The 19,202-nt window shown below is 41.9% G+C and overlaps 1 protein-coding gene and 1 long non-coding RNA gene across 2 annotated transcripts in view; one reads left to right on the top strand and one right to left on the bottom strand.

Moving 5' to 3' along the window:
• Nucleotides 1–11,601, top strand: part of LOC309514255 — a 38,385-nt gene extending 26,784 nt beyond the window's left edge. The window contains exons 4-5 of the long non-coding RNA XR_014211836.1: nt 10,853–11,125; nt 11,498–11,601. This is a non-coding gene — a long non-coding RNA (uncharacterized lncRNA). The remainder of the gene's footprint in view (nt 1–10,852; nt 11,126–11,497) is intronic.
• Nucleotides 8,248–19,202, bottom strand: part of NLN (neurolysin) — a 29,150-nt gene continuing 18,195 nt past the window's right edge. The window contains exons 8-13 of the mRNA XM_082241905.1: nt 18,564–18,930; nt 15,661–15,862; nt 14,573–14,759; nt 12,902–13,030; nt 11,578–11,714; nt 8,248–8,705 (exon numbers count right to left, since the gene is read on the bottom strand). Of these exons, the coding sequence (XP_082098031.1) occupies nt 8,574–8,705; nt 11,578–11,714; nt 12,902–13,030; nt 14,573–14,759; nt 15,661–15,862; nt 18,564–18,930 (1,154 nt within the window). The 3' untranslated portion in view covers nt 8,248–8,573. The remainder of the gene's footprint in view (nt 8,706–11,577; nt 11,715–12,901; nt 13,031–14,572; nt 14,760–15,660; nt 15,863–18,563; nt 18,931–19,202) is intronic.

Below are 19,202 nucleotides of genomic sequence, written 5' to 3'. Positions count from 1 at the left end.
TTCCTCTAAGAGGAATTCTCTTACAGTCTCTGAATGTAAGAAAAGAAAAGAAGAAAAAAGCCCCTTTCAGGCTTCCTTCCAACCCACCTCAAGAGAGAAAATAAATATTGTCCATGAGGAAGGGGGAAAGTCCAGTTTGCCTTTCCAGCTTTGAGTGCTACCAATTCCAAGAATTGTATCTAATTTGTAAATAATGTGAGCTCAGCAGCTTTTTTGTAGCTGGAATTATGAAGTCTCTGAACGGCTCTGCTGCAGCCCCTGCTCTGTTTCTATGGAAATTTCTAAAAGAAAACAGGAACTTCAGTTTCCAGTATAATTAATATCTTGATCGTTGGCTATGCTTTTCTTCTTTTTTTAGCAAAATAATTTCACCTGCCAAATTTCAAACTTGTTGCTATAAAAATTATTAGACACCTTGTGTTAGGCTGCAAGTTCTGCAAGCATAATTGGGCTGAGTAGACATAATTTTTTACTCAGGTGAATGGAAGGTGTTGGGTATTCAGTGTCATCCAGCCAGCTTGCCCAATATTCTGTTTCCAGCCTCCCAGTGCTCTGGAACCTCACATGGCAGTGATAAAAAACGTAACAAGAGCCCTGTTGGCTCAAGCCGATTGCAGTTCCTACCAACTGGTATTCCCAGCAACTGGGACTGAAATGCAGTCTGCCTCCAATGTTGGAGAGAGAACAGTGATAGCATTCTTCTGTTCTTTGACCACAGCAACTGGCTTTACTGAGACCAGATATCCCATTTAGATACAGTGGTTCTTAGAAAGAGGAATGGCAGAGGAAATTGATGGAATACGCAGAATTGGATAAGATGACAGGGACAATTTGAAGCCAGTGGGGCCATAAATTATTGAAAGATTGATACGAGTTATCTGAAAGACAATTGTAACCAACTGACTACGCTTGTAGGACTACAAGAAGTTTTGTAAGGAGAACTATATGAAATATTGTAGAAAAGATTTATGAGAATAGATTTTAAGTTATGGATTATTAAAAGTAATAGATAGGATAACAAATGTAAGATTAAGAGATGAGGTTTGAAAATCATTAGATGTGGTTGATGGAAGTCTTAGGCTAAAATAGCCAAAATGTTGTATGAGATGAGATGAGATATGTTCTGTTTGGAAAATATATATAAAAACTAATACAAATGTATATTTTTTTTAAAAAGAGATAGTGGTTATTGAGAGACCTGTCTTACATGAAGTTTTCTAATCCTATTAAAAAGCCACCTCTACCCCAGCCTAGAACCTGGAATGAATAACCTACAGTTGAACCAGCTATGTCCATTTAGCACCGTTCAAAGATCACAATGTATTCAGCAGTTGGTAACAGTCTGTTATTGTGCACTCATCTCTTAAGTGAAAAATAAGTATGGAACAGAAATTTGTAATATTTTTGTACGGTTGGGGAGTGTGAGAGTAACAAGTCCATTGGAATGTTTCCTTTGTCTCCAGAGATATAATAAGAACCTTAAGCTCGTTTATCCCAGTGAAATGTAATATATCAGATAACCTTCTGCATTTGTTCCAGGGCCACTGAGTCAGAACAGATCTGGTTTATCAGCTGTGATTAAAGGAAGGCAGAAATAGTTCCATTCTGCCTGCCAATAATTTAGCTGAGATCTTAAGGCGTTCATAGCTGTGCTGAATAAGAATAACATCCACGGCGCATAACAACATTTCAGTGACAGATATACAGAGACACGTAACACAAGGATATGTACAGCCTCTGTGGATTTGGTTTATATAATGAAAAGGAAGTGCTCTTAATTCTTAATATGTATGTGCTACATATTTTGACTCATCGCACCAATACCCTGTTTAGAAGTTTTTGTTTCCTGTGAATGAAGTTTTGGCAACACTGAGTCAATCTGCTAAACATATTTTCCAGCCCCCCATCTATCAATGCATGCAAACCAGAACACAGTGTTTGCTTTTCAAACACGTATATTTTCCTTTGTGCGAGGAGGTTAGGGCTACGTGTGTAGGAGTGACCCAATTTTATCTTCACAACAGCCCTGCGAAGTAGGTGAGGCCCACAACACAGCAACTTTGCTAAACCTAAGTAGCTTCACATCTGGTCAATGGCCACAAGAGAGAATCCTATATATGCTCTATAAAAGAAAAGTATTATATAAATTCAATAAATATATAAGCTGAGATTCCTGCATTGCAGGGGGTTGGATTAGATGACCCTTGGGATCCCTTCCAACTCTACAATTCTATGATTTCATGATGTGGGCCATGATCACAGGTCAAGTTTCACAGGGGACTGGAGAACCGAAACCAGGTCTTCCTGTTCAACAACTGCAAAAAGTCCATTACAGCACAGTAGTTCTTGCTTGTTACATAAATAGACAGGAAGTACACAGCAATTACTGTCATTTGAATACAGTGGTACCTTGGGTTACAAACGCTTCGGGTTACAAACGCTTCAGGTTACAGACTCCACTAACCCAGAAGTAGTACCTCAGGTTAAGAACTTTACCTCAGGATGAGAACAGAAATTGCGTGGCGGCAGCGGGAGGCCCCATTAGCTAAAGTGGTACCTCAGGTTAAGAACAGTTTCAGGTTAAGAATGGACCTCTGGAACGAATTAAGTTCTTAACCCAAGGTACCACTGTATTCATATAATTTATTTAGTTCAACAATGTATATATGCCTTAACACCATAGTTTCTTAAGTGGTCTACAATGCTACAATGAAGTTACGAAAGAGATAACAATATTTGGCTTGCAGCCAAATATATTCTACCCAGTGAAATTAATAGACCAATCTTAGTCAGGCCTATTAATTTCCATGTATTAGCCCATTAATTTTCTGAGCTGGGCTAACATTGGACACAGCCCCAAATCAGTTAAAATTAACCGTAGAATCAGAAAGCTTACTTTAAATGTCTGCTAACCTTTTTTTAAAAAGGCAAGCCTTTAAAGTTTAACATGGATCTTTCATCTTAGCTGGGGCAAGATTTGCACACAACTGGGTTTGCAGTACTTCTGGTAGTTGCAAGTTGAGTCTCTTTACTGAAATATAATACATTTCACCCTAGTGGAAAAGATCAACCAGAAGACCTGTGGGTCTGCTCAGTCTTTAAGCCTCTCCCTTTTTATTTATCTTTAAACCAGATAAATTGTGCTGGATGGCTCTTCAGGTAAATAAACATCCTTTGACAGTCCTCTGTAAAGCAGGATTCAAGTAATTTTAATGTAGAGAACAACATGTCTGAAAGGGGGGAGAGAGAGAATGCCGCTCTCTTTTTCGCTGCTTCAGAATGATTCAGGTCAATAGTCTACTGCTGTTTCTCTGAAGGGGAAGCAGCTCTACAGGGTATTGTCTAACCCTGTTACCTCGGTTTCTTCAGCAGGAAAGGCCAGAATCTGAGTCACTGGCATCTTAACATGCAAAGCTTGCACTGTCACTGAGCGACGGCCCTTCCCCACAGTGTACACAAAGTTTACTCTATCAGCTGGCCCCGTGCTATATTTAGAACAGAGAGAACTGTTGATATTTATGACTGGGCAGCAGCCACAAGGGAGGTGAAACTGCCTTTTGAGCCACAGAAAGAAAGTGTTGCAGGCTGGAGAACTGCACTTCCTTATTCTGAAAGCGCAAGGAAAGATGATCTCTCGTACGACCTTCCCAAGCGACAATACGTTTAATATGTACGCTATGGCTGTGCACTTTAAAGGCCAAAGGAGATGGAACAGCAAAAGCACAGCTTGTTTAAGCCTGGGTTTGCCCTAACCAGGGTTGACCCAGGACATTTTGCCACCTGAGGTGGAGCAGATACAGATAACATATAATAAAAGTGCCGTAAATAGAAAAGCAAAATCTCAGAGTCCGTTCAGACAACCATGCACACATCAAAACTATCCAGAGAGTTAAAAGTATTAGAATTATTTAAACTCTTAAAAAAAACAACCCTGGGGAAATGGAATTGTTATTGGCCTGGTGCCCAAATACAGTGGTACCTCGGGTTAAGAACTTAATTCATTCTGGAGGTCCGTTCTTAACCTGAAACTGTTCTTAACCTGAGGTACCACTTTAGCTAATGGGGCCTCCCGCTGCTGCCGTGCCACTGCCACACGATTTCTGTTCTCATCCTGAAGCAAAGTTCTTAACCCGAGGTACTATTTCTGGGTTAGTGGAGTCTGCAACCTGAAGCGTCTGTAACCCAAGGTACCACTGTAACAGTAATGCAGGTGTCGGGCAGGCTTCCCTGGAGATGGTATACAAGAGACATGGAGGCACCATGAGAAAGGTCTTCCCTGTCACCACCTATATACTTCAGATGGCAGGACTATGCTGGAGACCATCCTTCTCAGATGGTGATATCTTTGAATGGGGAAAAAGTGGTCCAACAAATATATGGGCTACTAATTCATCTCTCCCTTTCTATGTTGTTCCTTATATAGTGAGGCATTGCTAGAAACAGTTGTATGCTAGCAACATACATCTTTTTTTTGTTGTTCAGTACTAGAGTCTTCCATTTTGGTTTGCCTTCCAGCTTTGTCACTCTTCCTGTCTACAGCTTAGCCTCTTTTCCTTAATTTTTTGCTAGTCATGAACCAAACTAAGGGAAAAAACCTTACTGCCATTTTATACTCTTAGCCATTTTAGACTTTTTGCCATAAACACCAGTAGTACCTGAATAAAGTTATCTTGACCTTATTCTCTCACAGTTCTCTGGAAGATCAGTGCTTTAGAAAAGGTGGCTGAGGTTTATTGGGAAAAGGAGCACATTTATTGATGAAATAAAAGCTATTGGAGTTGGGACCCCACTGTAATTCTAATTAAGGGTGAGTTTTAAAACCAATCTGCTCTCTCTCTCTTACACCTCTTTAAATAAATTGCAGACTTCGAGAAAAGTAATAACCCGCCAAAGGAAATATGCTTTCCAAAAGTGTGTCTTGCTAATTACATGAGTTTTATTGCAGGAAGTAAGGAGGAACCATTTAAGAAATTCTAGCCTGAAGTCTTGCAGTTATTCAATTACTGGCAAGGCCACATGCTACAGGCAAATTAACTGAAAAACCAAGGACAAGACTACGGTCTGCTAGGCTCTATCCCAAACAATACAGTAAGTCTTTGTCATCTAATTTGCCTTGCTGTCTGAGAAGTGTTTCTTCTGGCCCACAGGCAACATACCCACAAACCATTTATGTTGTTATAAGCTAAGCAACCTCTCAATAAGAAATTCAAATGAGTCTTCTGCCCTTCAAGAACTTCCATGGAGGTGTTCCTCTGTGTCCCATGAACATATTGCCTTCAGTTGGGCTACATAAAGCCTTCTCTCTTGTCAGCTTTGGTTTGTCCCTTTCTCATTTTTTCAGTCTGAAATTGAGTTTACCACATTTTCCTGTGGATGAAGTCCTAGTCTGACACGCTTAACTGTTTCAACACACTGAGTCTCTAACCAGGGTTATCAGGTTGCAGCTCTGGGCTCCTCTGGAGGAAGGTGTGGGACATAAATTCAGTCACTCAATAAATAACCACAACCTAAATGCTGGCTATGTAATCTGGTCATGCCCACAAGGAATCTGCCAGGTTTTCTGAGTCTCAAAGCTAAAGGAATCATCATTTAAAAACATATTGTTTGGCATTTTGAATATAAGAAAATTATTCTTGAGCATTGTTGAACAGTATCAGGCTCCACAGCTACATAAATTTTCCTAGGGAAATGCCAAAGAGTCATGTCACTAAAGCAGATGGCCCTTGGCTAAGGCATCTGAACAGGATTTTTGCTTCTTCAAACTTTCCCTGATAGCAGGGGAACAGATGCATGGTGTCTATTTGTACAAGAGACAGAGAGTGATTGCCTACGAAAGTGCTGTAATGTTTACTATTTCGAAAATGACAAACAGTGTTAGGGAAAGATTGAGACTGGGCAGAATACAAGTGGCACAATGTAACCTTCCTCTTCCCCAACGCACCATGGAGATCAAAAGTAGCTCAGTGCATCTATTCCACACACACCCCCCACTCTTCTAAGGACCCTGGACCCAAATATGAGACAGCCACTTGTCTACTCCCTTCTGCATTGTACTGTTTAATTTAATTACTATTTGTTTGTTTGTTTGTTTCATTATTTTAAGGGCATCCCCGCTCTCCCTTTAAAAAGGACAACCAACTAGCTTGTTTACCTTGATGCCCTGGGAAAAAAGGAAACCTGATATAGCAAAAGTATTTTAGAGACTATAGTTCCAAAGGTAGCAATGTATTGGTTTGAGGTGCTGTCAGACACTAATTTATATGGGAATAATTAAAGGGGTGCACCTGGGGATATTTGGGGGTGGAGATTAAACCAGTCACCATTCCTGGTAACCCTAGTATCCGGATTAGGCTCATGTTTTCCCTTTCTAAACAATCTTTAAAATTACGACCTATTTACTTTTATCCTACAATTAGTGGGTGACAGTGAGAAGCAGGCAGCCCATATCTGCATATACCCTTGAATATGCAGATTACTATCCTGGAATACAACTCAATGTTTCTGTAAAGGTGGTTCTAGAAAGCAAAGATACGCGCATATGATATCTACTGAATGTTTACATATAGATACATGGAAAACCCACACCAACTGGCAGTTAAATGGAGGTCACCACAGTAGTGTCTCCTGTTTCCCCCCCCTCATGCAGAGAACAATTTTTACCACAAAGGCTCTTTTATGCTGTTCCAGTGGCTAGGGAACCTTTCTCTGGTTTTATAAAGCTGCTTATTCCTTTTCTTTTTAGTTAATTGATTGCATAAGTTCTTGATCAATTTCTTGAGCTTTTGGATATCACCTTGATAAAGGAAGCAACTAGTATTTGCAGACACTGAAACAAGAATATTAATTGCAAGAAACAGTTGGGCGACATCTATTCAGCTGACTTTGATATGAAAATATATTATTTGCAAACTTGTCAGATTAGTTTTTTTCCATAAAGATAAAATTAAGTAACTGATGTTGCAGGCACAGGCATATATTTTACCCATTATTATGGGAAGGAAGGGAAGGAAAGACCACAAAGAACTTTACACACTATTAGTAGAAATGGAACCCTATTCATGTTTACTCAGAAACAAGTTCCATTGTGCTAAAAAGAAACAAGAAGTAAAAATAAGGGAAGAGTGGCTGGGCAGGGGGAGGATTTTTTTTTACTGCATAATTGTTTGGGAGACTTGAAAACTTGCTCGTTACTTTTATAAGTTATTAGTTTGTCCTAATAAGAGATAGTGCATAGCTACCTTTAATTGGCTGTTTTATGAAAATGAACAGGAGAAAATGAGGTTTTGCAGCTTCTCTGTAGACACGGATGGTAATAGGCTATACCTAAGCTTTGCAGCACTTGATCCTTTTGGGGGCTAATGGAAAAGTGTACGCCTAAGTATATGGATAAGTACTCTTACTCCCAAACAAATGTGACCAGAGTTAAAGTCTCATTGATGCATTGATCATTTAATGCAAGCTACAAAGATGCTCTTGAGATCACAGGCTAAGTAATATTGCAGATAACCTGCTGTTTATTTCGGTTTCACTAGCGTTCCAACCGCAGGGTAACCTCAGCAACCTCCTTGGCTTAAAAAACAAAAATGAAAAACAAAGCTACAAATATTAGCTTCCCAAATTTTATATAATATTTGTTCCCTGCTGCCCCACATCTTGAATATTTAAGTGGCAGCTTCTGCTACAACCTCTCTGTTCAGAGAAAGGTCTCCCTCCTGTGGAAGTTTCTTGCCAGCAGATTTAAAGGAGGAAAATTCACTCATGATGCTCCATATGTTACTTATTCAGAAACTTCTGCATTCCACAGAGGTTTAATGTTGAGAAATGGACCACAGCTCAGTTCTTATTACCAGACATCCATCTTTTCACAGAAACAGGGAGAAGTCTTGGCTGAGCTGTGGATGTTATTTTTTTAGCTCTCGGGTCCCACATTAACTCCCCTGCATGATATAGGAGATCCATAATCAGTATTCCTGTTGCTTCCCTCTCCACCAAATAATAGCCCCACACAGCTACTTGGAAGATCAGAAAAGTGGCAATAGGGAGGAGAGCTAAGCCTTTTACTCTGTTTCCTGATCTACCTACTCTCACTTTTTCCTAATTTCTAGCAGCTTTGCTGGTAAAATATATGGATACTCCTATTCTTTTAACATAGAGGAAGGGGGTATGTACGGGGTAGGGAAGGGATGAATAGAAGAAACGTTTACGACTTTCACTTCATTGTTGTTCAATATGAAAAAGCCACACAAAAATATTTATGTTGTATTTATTCGACACCTGTACCTGATTAAAAAAAATACAACAATGTTGTTTTCATTTTATGACTTCATCACATTCCACATATAATTTACTAATTAAAAAAGCAAGAGTTTCAGTAAAGTACATTAAAATTAGTGTGGATTTTGAGGCGACAGTGAGAATTATGAACTTTGAAAAGCAGTAATAAAAACATTAGAAAAAACAATTAGATCTTTGCTGATGAGAAACTCTTGTGCTTTCACCTCTCAGGACATGAAACCAACAGCCATTTCAAGACTAATTCCCCCAGGTGACATCTGATGGAGACCATAGTTTTATTAAGTATATAATCCTTTACTCAATAAAAAGGCTTTTTGGTTTGGCTTGCGACCTAAAAAGTTTTGGAGCATGTCCATTCCATCTAATGAGCCTCCAGGCTTCAGGATCAGGTTTCGGTATTTCATTCCAGCCTAAAATAAAATAAAATTGGTAGGTTGACATTTCATGTTTAGGTGAACTTTCTAATTCTACAATAAATAGAGGCAAAAGAAGCCTGTGCAGAATGGAAGCAGCATGTGGTCTTGGCATGCAGCTGATATGACTTATTTTTGTTTTATCACAAGCTGACCTGCTCCCTGCCTCTCCAATGTCACTCCTCAGTGTGATTGACATGGACCCCCTGGGGATTCCAAAAGTCATTAGTTATCATACAACCAGAAAACCAGTTTTTTAAATGTTTACAGAACCTGAAGTGAGCAAAGAAGTATATCTGGCTCTTTTCTCTCAAACCACGCCCACTGGCCCATCAGCTGACATCACTGGTCAGAGGACAGGGCTGAAACTGCAATGGCAGTGTGCCCCACCCCCAATAGGGAACAATATTTAAAACCAGTTTAAAATAAATCGCAAACACAGGAATAGGGTGGGTCTTGACAATATACATCTCAGGACAATGCCAAAGAGGTGAATATTTAGCATATAGCAGGAACTATACAATTAAAGTTCTAGACACACCTCTGTGGGGAGGGAATTTCAGAATGTAGGAATTTCCAGAATGTTGCGGACTGCCTCGCCATAGTAGTGCATGCTCTGGTTATCTCTCGCTTGGACTACTGCAATGCGCTCTACATGGGGCTACCTTTGAAGGTGACCTGGAAACTACAACTAATCCAGAATGCGGCAGCTAGACTGGTGACTGGGAGCGGCCGCCGAGACCATATAACACTGGTCTTGAAAGACCTACATTGGCTCCCAGTACATTTCCGAGCACAATTCAAAGTGTTGGTGCTGACCTTGAAAGCCCTAAACGGACTTGATCCAGTATATCTGAAGGAGCGTCTCCACCCCCATCGTTCTACCCGGACACTGAGGTCCAGCACTGAGGGCCTTCTGGCAGTTCCCTCACTGCAAGAAGCCAAGTTACAGGGAACCAGGCAGAGGGCCTTTTTGGTAGTGGCGCCCTCCCTGTGGAACGCCCTCCCACCAGATGTCAAAGAGAACAACTACTACCGGACTTTTAGAAGACATCTGAAGGCAGCCCTGTTTAGGGAAGCTTTTAATGTTTGATGTATTACAGTATTTTAATATTTTTTTTGGAAGCTGCCCAGAGTGGCTGGGGAAGCCCAGCCAGATGGGCGGGGTATAAATAATAAATTTATTATTATTATTATTATATTATTATTATTATTATTATTATTAGTTGCCACAAATAATTCCCTCTACCAGGCTGCCCCCCCCCAATACCTTGAGGGCAGCAGAACTACCACCTGTGACTGTCACTGCACACAGGTCTAAAAATGTTCTTCCACTTACCACTGATCCTAGTATAAGGGTTTGTCTACATGTTAACTCATCCACAAGTGAGGACCTTTGCCATGTTGTGATTTCTAATGCCCACTTAGATTGGCTCTTTCCAATGCTGAATATTCCTGGAGGCATCCATTAATGACATATATAAGCTTCCATGTTACTAGAAGGACCCACACAACGAATAGAATGAGACAGTACAGCTGTGTATGAACTAGCAGACCACAGTACTGTAATGCTAGACTGCAGCTATGCAGAAGCAGACTGGAGTATTACATTGCCCTTTTTGTTGTTTTTTCCCTTTGCTAAAATCACTGGTATCCATTCTTTGCAGCTCTTTGGGCATTGCCTCCTTTTGTAAATATCTTTTTGCCTTCCTATGCACTCGCTCTCCTCCATTAAATTCACTTCAGCATCTTATTTTTGAATGCTTGCTGCTACTGCTTATTGTCTGTCTTTCTGTATGCCTCTGAGCTCTTCTGGTGCCCGCCTCCCAGTCAGACCAAAAACTGCATCTGATGGCTCATGCTGCTGTCTGCTTTCTTTGGCGGTGCCTTATCTCTGGAATTCACTGCCCCCTGATATTAGTAGGATCCAGTTCCTCCTACACTCCCAGAGCTGCCTCAAGGCTTATCTATTTTCACTTGCCTATTCTAATGTATTTTAACTTGTTCTCTGCTCTCCATTGTTTTTGCTTGCCATTTTTTGTTTCACATTTGTCTGTTCATTTAAGACGCAAAACCTTCAGGACATGTTACGTTGGTTTTTCCCAGTACCCTTTTTAATTCCATGTCTTTATTATATACAGCAGGTTTTCTAAAAGGGAACTGAAGAAACAACATTTACTCCCATTATGTTGGACAAGAAAAGGGCATTGGATATCAATTAGCCAAAGACCTGGGAGAAGAGGTACGTTTACGCCTGGTGCCTAAAGGTGAATAATGAAGGCGCCAGGTGAGCCTCCCTGGGGAGAGCATTCCACAAAGGGGAGCCACTGCAGAAAAGGCCTGTTCCACCTACTGGACCTCTCATGGAGGAGTAGAAAAGCCTGTGAATTCAAACTTCCCAGTTATATCCTTTCTAGGTAAAGGGACCCCTGACCATTAGGTCCAGTCGTGACCGACTCTGGGGTTGCGGCGCTCATCTCGCTTTATTGGCCGAGGGAGCCGGCGTTTGTCTGCAGACAGCTTCCGGGTCATGAGGCCAGCATGACTAAACCACTTCTGGCGAACCAGAGCAGTGCACGGAAACACCATTTACCTTACCACCAGAGCGGTACCTATTTATCTACTTGCACTTTGATGTGCTTTCAAACTGCTAAGTTGGCAGGAACAGGGACTGAGCAATGGGAGCTCACCCCGTCGCAGGGATTCGAACCGCCGACCTTCTGATCGGCAAGTCCTAGGCTTTGTGGTTTGACCCACAGCGCCACCCGCGTCCCTTATATCCTTTCTAGTAAACCATATTTTTGAGACTACAGAAAATCCTTGAACTGATTGAACTTTATAGCAGGCATCATAAAGGAAGTTTCCATACCTTTGGATTCATTATTCCTTCTTTCTTAAAGCAATTGTAAAAAATATCCATTGAGAAAACTTCACTCCATAGGTAGCCATAGTACTGGGCATCGTAGCCACCTGCCAGGTGTCCAAAGGTAGCTGGCATATTTGTACCTTTAAAAGCAGTGTAAGAAAAGAAAACATGGGAGACACTGATAAAACATTCAGGCTGTAGACAGAATGTTCCAAAGAAGAGCATCTGATATAGTTACATCTCCGAAGTCAAGCAGATCTGGCCTAGCCAAATCATGGGAGAACTCCACATACATGAGAACATCTTAGAGGATCCACAGATATAACAAGCAAATATCATGTACATGAAAGACAGTACTCTTGTCCATGCTGAACCTTTCCCTGGGGAGCCAGCCTCTTCTGAGTGAGGTAGAGTGGATAGAGTACACCTGACGAGAAAAGTGAGAGTGGGCTTCAAGGGCACACAAGAGCCGCTCTAGAATGCCTGACGTAGTGTCAATCTGGGGCACTGAAAGAAATTAAAATGGCGGCTCTCGGACCCAGGTGCTTGGCTGGAGGACAGCCTGGGGCTGGTATCCATGCTAGCATGCCCTACTGGAGCCCCCAAAACTGCCCTAGGATACAAGGTGCTGTCTCCAAGCTTTGGTAGTGATCCTCAACTCTCAGCACTGTGAACAGGGTACTGTGCAGTGCATAGTCAGATGGGAGACTGCCTAAGTCCCTCTCTTCTTGCTTGGCTCTGACAAGAGCAAAGGGAGGCAGAATTCTGGCTATGGTGGAGAGAACACTTTGCTGTCCTTTGAGTTCATTGGCCTGACTTGTTCATGCTAAGGCATTTGAGCTGAAGGAGAATTCAACAGAGGGGAGGATATTTTTGTCAATTTCTTCTTCCCACTGTAATTCCCTGTGCCATCTCCCACACTGTTCCAGGCAACACCCCCACACACACCTTTGGAGCACATTTTAGGAGATGCAGGAGGAGCCAACACCAAAGAAACCCTGTTTAATAAGCAGAACTCTGCTCACAGAATCCTGGATTCAACCCTATGTATCCAGGTTTTCTGTGTTAGGGGAAAGAAGAAGAAGAAGAAGAAGAAGAAGAAGAAGAAGAAGAAGAAGAAGAAGAAGAAATTATTTATTAGGTTTGTTTATCCTGATCTTCTTCCCAAAGAAGCCTAAGGTGGCAAAATAAAAAAATCAAGCAAAACATCCATCATTCCTAAAAAATAATGTTGTAACAGTTTGTTTTTAAAGCTGGTGTTCAAAAAAAGTAACATGGAGTGAACAAAGAGTTTATAAAGTAAAATAGAAGCTTCAGGTTTTCATACCTGGGGTTGCAGGTATTCCTAAAATTTCATCACAGTATTTGGCATATTCCTTAGCAGGATCAGCAGAAGATATTGTATGGACAGACTGATCAACCTTGCTCAACACAATCTGACGAAGTGTCAGAAGACCTAGATAAAGAAGAGGATCAAAACACAATTTTCAACTACAGTGGTGCCTCGCAAGACGAAATTAATTCGTTCCGCAAGTTTTTTCTTCTTGCGAGTTTTTCGTCTTGCGAAGCATGGTTTCCCATAGGAATGCATTGAAAATCAATCAATGCGTTCCTATGGAGACCGTCCGGGGACAGAGGGGAAGCGCCGCTCTGTCCCCTCTTTTGAAGCAAGGGGCTGCGGGGAGAAGATAGCTTCTCCCCGCCGCCCCCTGCTTCAAAAGAGGTCAGGGGACAGCGGGGAAGACGCGCTGCGCTTCCCGCTGTCCCCGGACCTGGGGCTGCAGGGAGAAGATCGCTTCTCCCTGCCGCCCCTTGCTTCAAAAGACGTCCGGGGACAGCAGGAAGCGCTTCCCGCTGTCCCCGGACCTGGGGCTGCGGGGAGAAGATCGCTTCTCCCCGCCGCCCCTTGCTTCAAAAGAGGTCCGGGGACAGCGGGGAAGACCCGCTGTCCCCGAAGCTTGCGGGGCAAGCCCATAGGGAAATTAGTCTTGCGAGGCAACTCGAAAACGAAAAAACCTTTCGTTTTGCGAGTTTTTCGTCTCGCGAGGCGTTCGTCTTGCGGGGCACCACTGTAATCGGCAAGAAAAGGGCAAGAGAGGTTTGTTAAGATGCAAATGCTGTAAATTCCAGCCTAGGAAAGAAACAGATTACCAAGTACAGTGGTACCTCGGGTTAAGTACTTAATTCGTTCCGGAGGTCTGTTCTTAACCTGAAGCACCACTTTAGCTAATGGGGCCTCCTGCTGCTGCCGCGCTGCCGGAGCACGATTTCTGTTCTCATCCTGAAGCAAAATTCTTAACCCGAGGTACTATTTCTGGGTTAGCAGAGTCTGTAACCTGAAGCGTATGTAACCTGAAGTGTATGTAACCCGAGGTACCACTGTACTTATAGTTGAATAGAATTATACAGAGGAAATGTCATTATCCACTTTAAATTGAAAGAACTGAACAAACAAAAAAAAAATGTGGTAAATTTACATTTTAATAGGATGCATACTAAATACAGGACAAATTGCTTGTAAGACATGGGTCCTCTTTATCTGATATCCCCTTTCCTAGCTTATATCGGGGGTGGGGAGATTGATAGAGAAGGCTTGAGGCTTGTGCAGTTCCCCTTGCCCCCCCATCTTTCCAACTATAACTAAACAGGGTCCATAAAAACATTTACAAAGTGAAGAATATCAATTAAGGGGGGGGTTAATTTGGGGGATACTCGATAGGTTCAACTAACCAAAGATGCATTCATGTGTTATGAGCTGGAAGAAGCCTGAGCATCCTTGAGTGAAAGAATATCATAAAAAGAAACTAAGAGGGGGAGGGACACGGCCGAAGGAGCTCAGTGCAGTGCAGCTCATCCACACTTTCTTGCCTGTCCTTTCAGCTGCCATTTTATGACATTCTTTTACTCAGAATATGTCAGGGATGCTTTTTCTCACAGAGAAAGTAAAACTACAGCAAGCGAGAGAGGGGGTGGGGAGGAGACAGAGAGAAGGCAATACCTGTGTTGGCTAGCCTAGAAGCTACCAGTTTTTCAACGAGATCATCTGGGACGTGGCTGCCATCTTTATAGTGCCTGGACATTTCTTGTAGAGGTTCTTTTTCCCAAACCCAGTTCTCAAACATTTGTGAAGGCACCTCTACAAAGTCTGTTTCCACATTAGTTCCACTAAACCGAGCAAAGTCAGTCTATGAAAGAGGAGAACAAATATAAACCAATGAGTGTACATACATATTAAATTACAGTCGATTTTGCAAAAGATTTTTATATATGCACATATAGGTTTATACAAACACTGTACCCCATTCTTCCAACATTCTGGAATGGTTCAGACAACACACAAAAAGGCTAATCCAGTCCTTATGCATGGGGACAGCGTGTCCAAGTTACAGCCTGGCCTAAAGTCACCCAGGGAGCTTCATGGCTGAGTGATGATTTGAACTTTGCTTTCCCAGGTCCTAATAAGCACTACACCACACTGGTTCTTATATGTGCATAAAATATTACACGCACAGGCCAACATCGCACAAGTCAACACCCAGAAAATAGAGAATGACTAAGCAATTTTGACCTATGCACATGGGCCACAACTGAGATGTGTGGGGCCAGTGGAATTGGAGGTCGTTTGCCAGATCTATGCACAGAGGCAAATCAGTCTCGTTATCTGAAGTGGCCCACTGTAGCACTCTAGAGCAATAAAGAATCAGAACTGCAGATTTGGTTCCACAGGTACAAGCAGATTCTATTCCTAATGACCGGAGTCATCAGGGATGGGATGGCACCTCTGCTAAAGTCAATTAACAAGCCTGCCCTTGACATTCATGGGATCAGGATTTACCAAGGATTGCTTTTAATCTGAAAATTACAAAGAAACTTTATAAACGGGAAATATTTCTAAGTAAATGGAGAGCCCATCCAAATTTACCATTAATTCTGAATTATTTGAAACCAAAGTTTTCTTTCTTCAGTTGGGGGGAAGTTGACATGCAGCTCTTTGATCTGTTGTCTTCTTTCAAAATGGAAGCTCACGTTCACAGAATCAGACTAGAAGATTTACTATTTTGTCTGAGGAACAAGGCAGCCACTAACCTGTGCACATATCTGGTGCATTACATGTCCAAACTCATGGAAGTAGGTTTTCACCTCATCATGTCGCAGCAGTGATGGGCGATCTAGTGTTGGCTTTGTGAAATTGGTTACCAAGGCTGCTACTGACATCATTCTGCTGCCATCAGAGAGGAGGCAGCCGGGCTGGAGTCCAAAGCATGCCGCGTGACCATACTTTCCTTCTCTGAGTAATAAATAGGCCAAAAGCATGTTTAGCAAACTACCACAATGAAAAAGTGAATCATTTGGCATTGCTTACCAATATTAGAGAACAACATCCTTTTCTTGGAATAACTATTAACAAGAAAGCATTTCACATTTCCATATATATATATATATATATATATATATATATATATATATATATATATAGCGCCACCATACTTGGAATCCAAACAACAACAGCATCAGCTCTATGAATATAAGCACATAAAATAATGCTTTTTCTTTCTTTCCTGAAATTGACATGATACCACGAGGGAAATTTGACTGCTTCCTTGTGTCAGTTTTACTGTAAGCTATCCTTAGTCATGTAAAAGGACAGATCTTACTCCCTGGAGCATTAGCCTTTCCTTTTAATGTATAAAAAGATTTCAGGAATGGAATCTAATTATGTTGTCCTTTGGAACTGTGAAGCCAAGTGCAAACAATAACGCATGGCACTAAACTCCATAATGTTCCTATCACAGTTGCAACAAGGTTCCCCTCAACACCTTTTGCAGACCATCAGTTATGTTTTACCACATTATAATTTCTGGAGCCTATTGCCTTTTGCCCTCATATTCCCCCTCCTTTATCCTTTTACTTGAGTGTCAGGCATTTCTAAGAGTTACAGCATTTGTACGCCATTACAGAAGGGAAGTGGATATAAGAGCGTCTTGGTCAGAAACTTTTGGTTCTCAATACACCTTCGGGGTGCAGTTATTCTTTCTTGGAAATCTTCTTAAAAGATGGGGTGCTTAGCCCATGGCAGCAGAACCAGAGGAGGAGCAAAGCAGCCACAATCCTTTATTGAGAACCTGCATGTTTGCTTGTTCATGGTTTGGCTTAGCATTGTGTGTGAACCAGGTGACAGAGCGGAAGCAAAGGTTGCAGACATCACAGAGATGTTCTCTATTACCAAGCCATTATTTGACATTGTGGTGAAAGTAAGCCACAGCCCTGATGAGGAAGAAAACTTAAGTGCAGTGATTTCCTGCTAAACATTATTTCTTCTCCTTTTCGAGGAAACTATGCTTAGAAATGAACGACAGGGAATAAAAACAAGCAATCCCTCAGAGCATAGTGAAACCACTGGGCACTATATCAATTTAGATATGTTGGCTTGGCAGGTTCATCAGCCAACAGACCTGGTTTTCTGTTCTACAGCCAAGCTATAAGAGCTGCCTGAGGAGGTTTAGAAGTTAATCCCGTCCAAGTGTTCAGTTTCATAGAGTAAGGGATGCAAAACACCTTAAGCTTTGAGGCACGTGCCATAAAGGGACATTAGAAATACAAAACAAACTAACTTTGGCAGCACTTGGCAGTCATAGTTGCATTAGGATCTGCCCTGTGTCCTTGAATTCCAGTAGCATTTAGCAGGAAGCAGTGTTAAAAGAGGTCATTGCTAAATATATGAACGCCAAATACAACAACAGTTCCCAGAGTTATTCCTTTGGGGGGAAACTGTGAGCATCCACAAGGAATGGCACAAATCTTAGCCAGGCGCTCAGCTTTCCATCCACAAATAACCAGCTGTGATCAGCCACACTATAATCCTTTAAAAATAATGAGTTTTACCAAGGCTGTCACTGATTCAAGAAATCCTAGTGTATTAATAAATTAATTGCATCTGCACATGAGCAGAGAAGTGGGTTGGCTCTGAACTCAGACATTCTTACGAGTAGTTCCACAGATTTCAGCAGAGCTACTCTAAAGAATAGGGACACAGGTGGCGCTGAGGGTTAAACCACGGAGCCTAGGGCTTGCCGATCAGAAGGTTGGCGGTTCGAATCCCCGTGACGGGGTGAGCTCCCATTGCTCAGTCCCTGCTCCTGCCAACCTAGCAGTTCGAAAGCACGTCAAAGTGCAAGTAGATAAATAGGTACCGCTCTGGCGGGAAGGTAAACGGCGTTTCCGTGCGCTGCTCTGGTTCGCCAGAAGCAGCTTAGTCATGCTGGCCACATGACCCAGAAGTTGTACACCAGCTCCCACAACCCCAGAGTCGGTCACGACTGGACCTAATGGTCACGGGTCCCTTTACCTTTACCGTACCCTAAAGAATGACTAAGTTTGGAGCCAACTCTACTGCTCTAAAGAAATAAACATACTTTTCTTTGTAGTTAGTTGATATACACATCCATTGCAAGAGGAGTCCCTTTAGAAGAGGCTTCTTTCCAATGTAAGAGTTAAGGGAAATGTCTGTTATAAGATGGTCCTTGCCATCTGTTATTTTTTATTAACTACCTGCATTAAAACTAAATTTTAAAGGGTAAACATATTCTGACTGATTAACTAGAGAACACTTTTTATGGTAAATAAAAATTTCATTAAGAGAACCAGTGAAATATAGTGATCAGATCAGCCTTGTCCAACCCGGTGCTTTTCAGGTGTTTTGGACAAACTCCCATCATCCCTGACCGTTAGCCATGCTGGGAGTTGTAGTTTTACAGCATCTGGAGGGCACTGCGTTGGGGAAGACACAGTTAGAGAAGAGCTTACTGAGTGAGCTTGGGCCAGTGATGCTCTCTCAGCCTAAACTACCTCACAGTGTCATGAGTAAAAAAAAAATAGGGAGGTGTGATACCCCACATGCACCATGCTGAGATCCTTGAAAGAGGAGCTAGGTATATATGCCATTAAGAAAAGCCGCCGCCACTAATCTTAGCTATAAATCATAAAGTTACCTTGGGTACAGGTCCAAGTAGAACTGCCCTAAAACTTCACCTGTTGAGCTGTCCTTTACGGTGTAAAGTGTGACACTCTCATGCCAAACGTGAGCACCATCCACTTGTTCAAATACAAGTCCAAGCAGCTGCTGGTAAATACTCAGTAATCCTTCCGTGACGGCTTCAATGGGAAAATACTCCTTCAGCTTTTCTTGATCCACAGAGTATTTGAGTTCCTCTGTCTGATTCATGTAATAATGAAGGTCCCATGCATTAATCCTGCCATCGTATTCAAACCCTGCTTCTTCACACTCCTTTTTCTTAAGGTTTAGAATAAACGCTCTCTCAGCCTCACCCAAAAGCTTCAGCTTATTGCTTAGGTCATCTGAAAAGAGAAACAATTACAATTACTTTTGCCAGTTTGTTTGTCTTCATCTCAAGGGCTCCCAGTGGCATTTGGTTGTCTACAGACCTCTGGACTAGATAAGCCTTTGATTTGATCTAGCAGGGCTCTTATTTTCATACATTACTGCAGCAGTTACATTTTTATAACCATTTTATTCTTAGCTCTATTTGGTCGAACAGAAACAGAAGGCCAAGAACAAACATCAAATGCAGTTAACTACAGTGGTGCCCCACAAGACGAATGCCTCGCAA

Source organism: Podarcis vaucheri, assembly GCF_965113315.1.
Source record: "Podarcis vaucheri genome assembly, chromosome: 11".
NCBI lineage: Eukaryota > Metazoa > Chordata > Lepidosauria > Squamata > Lacertidae > Podarcis > Podarcis vaucheri.
This window is presented reverse-complemented; position numbering and strand designations above follow the sequence as displayed.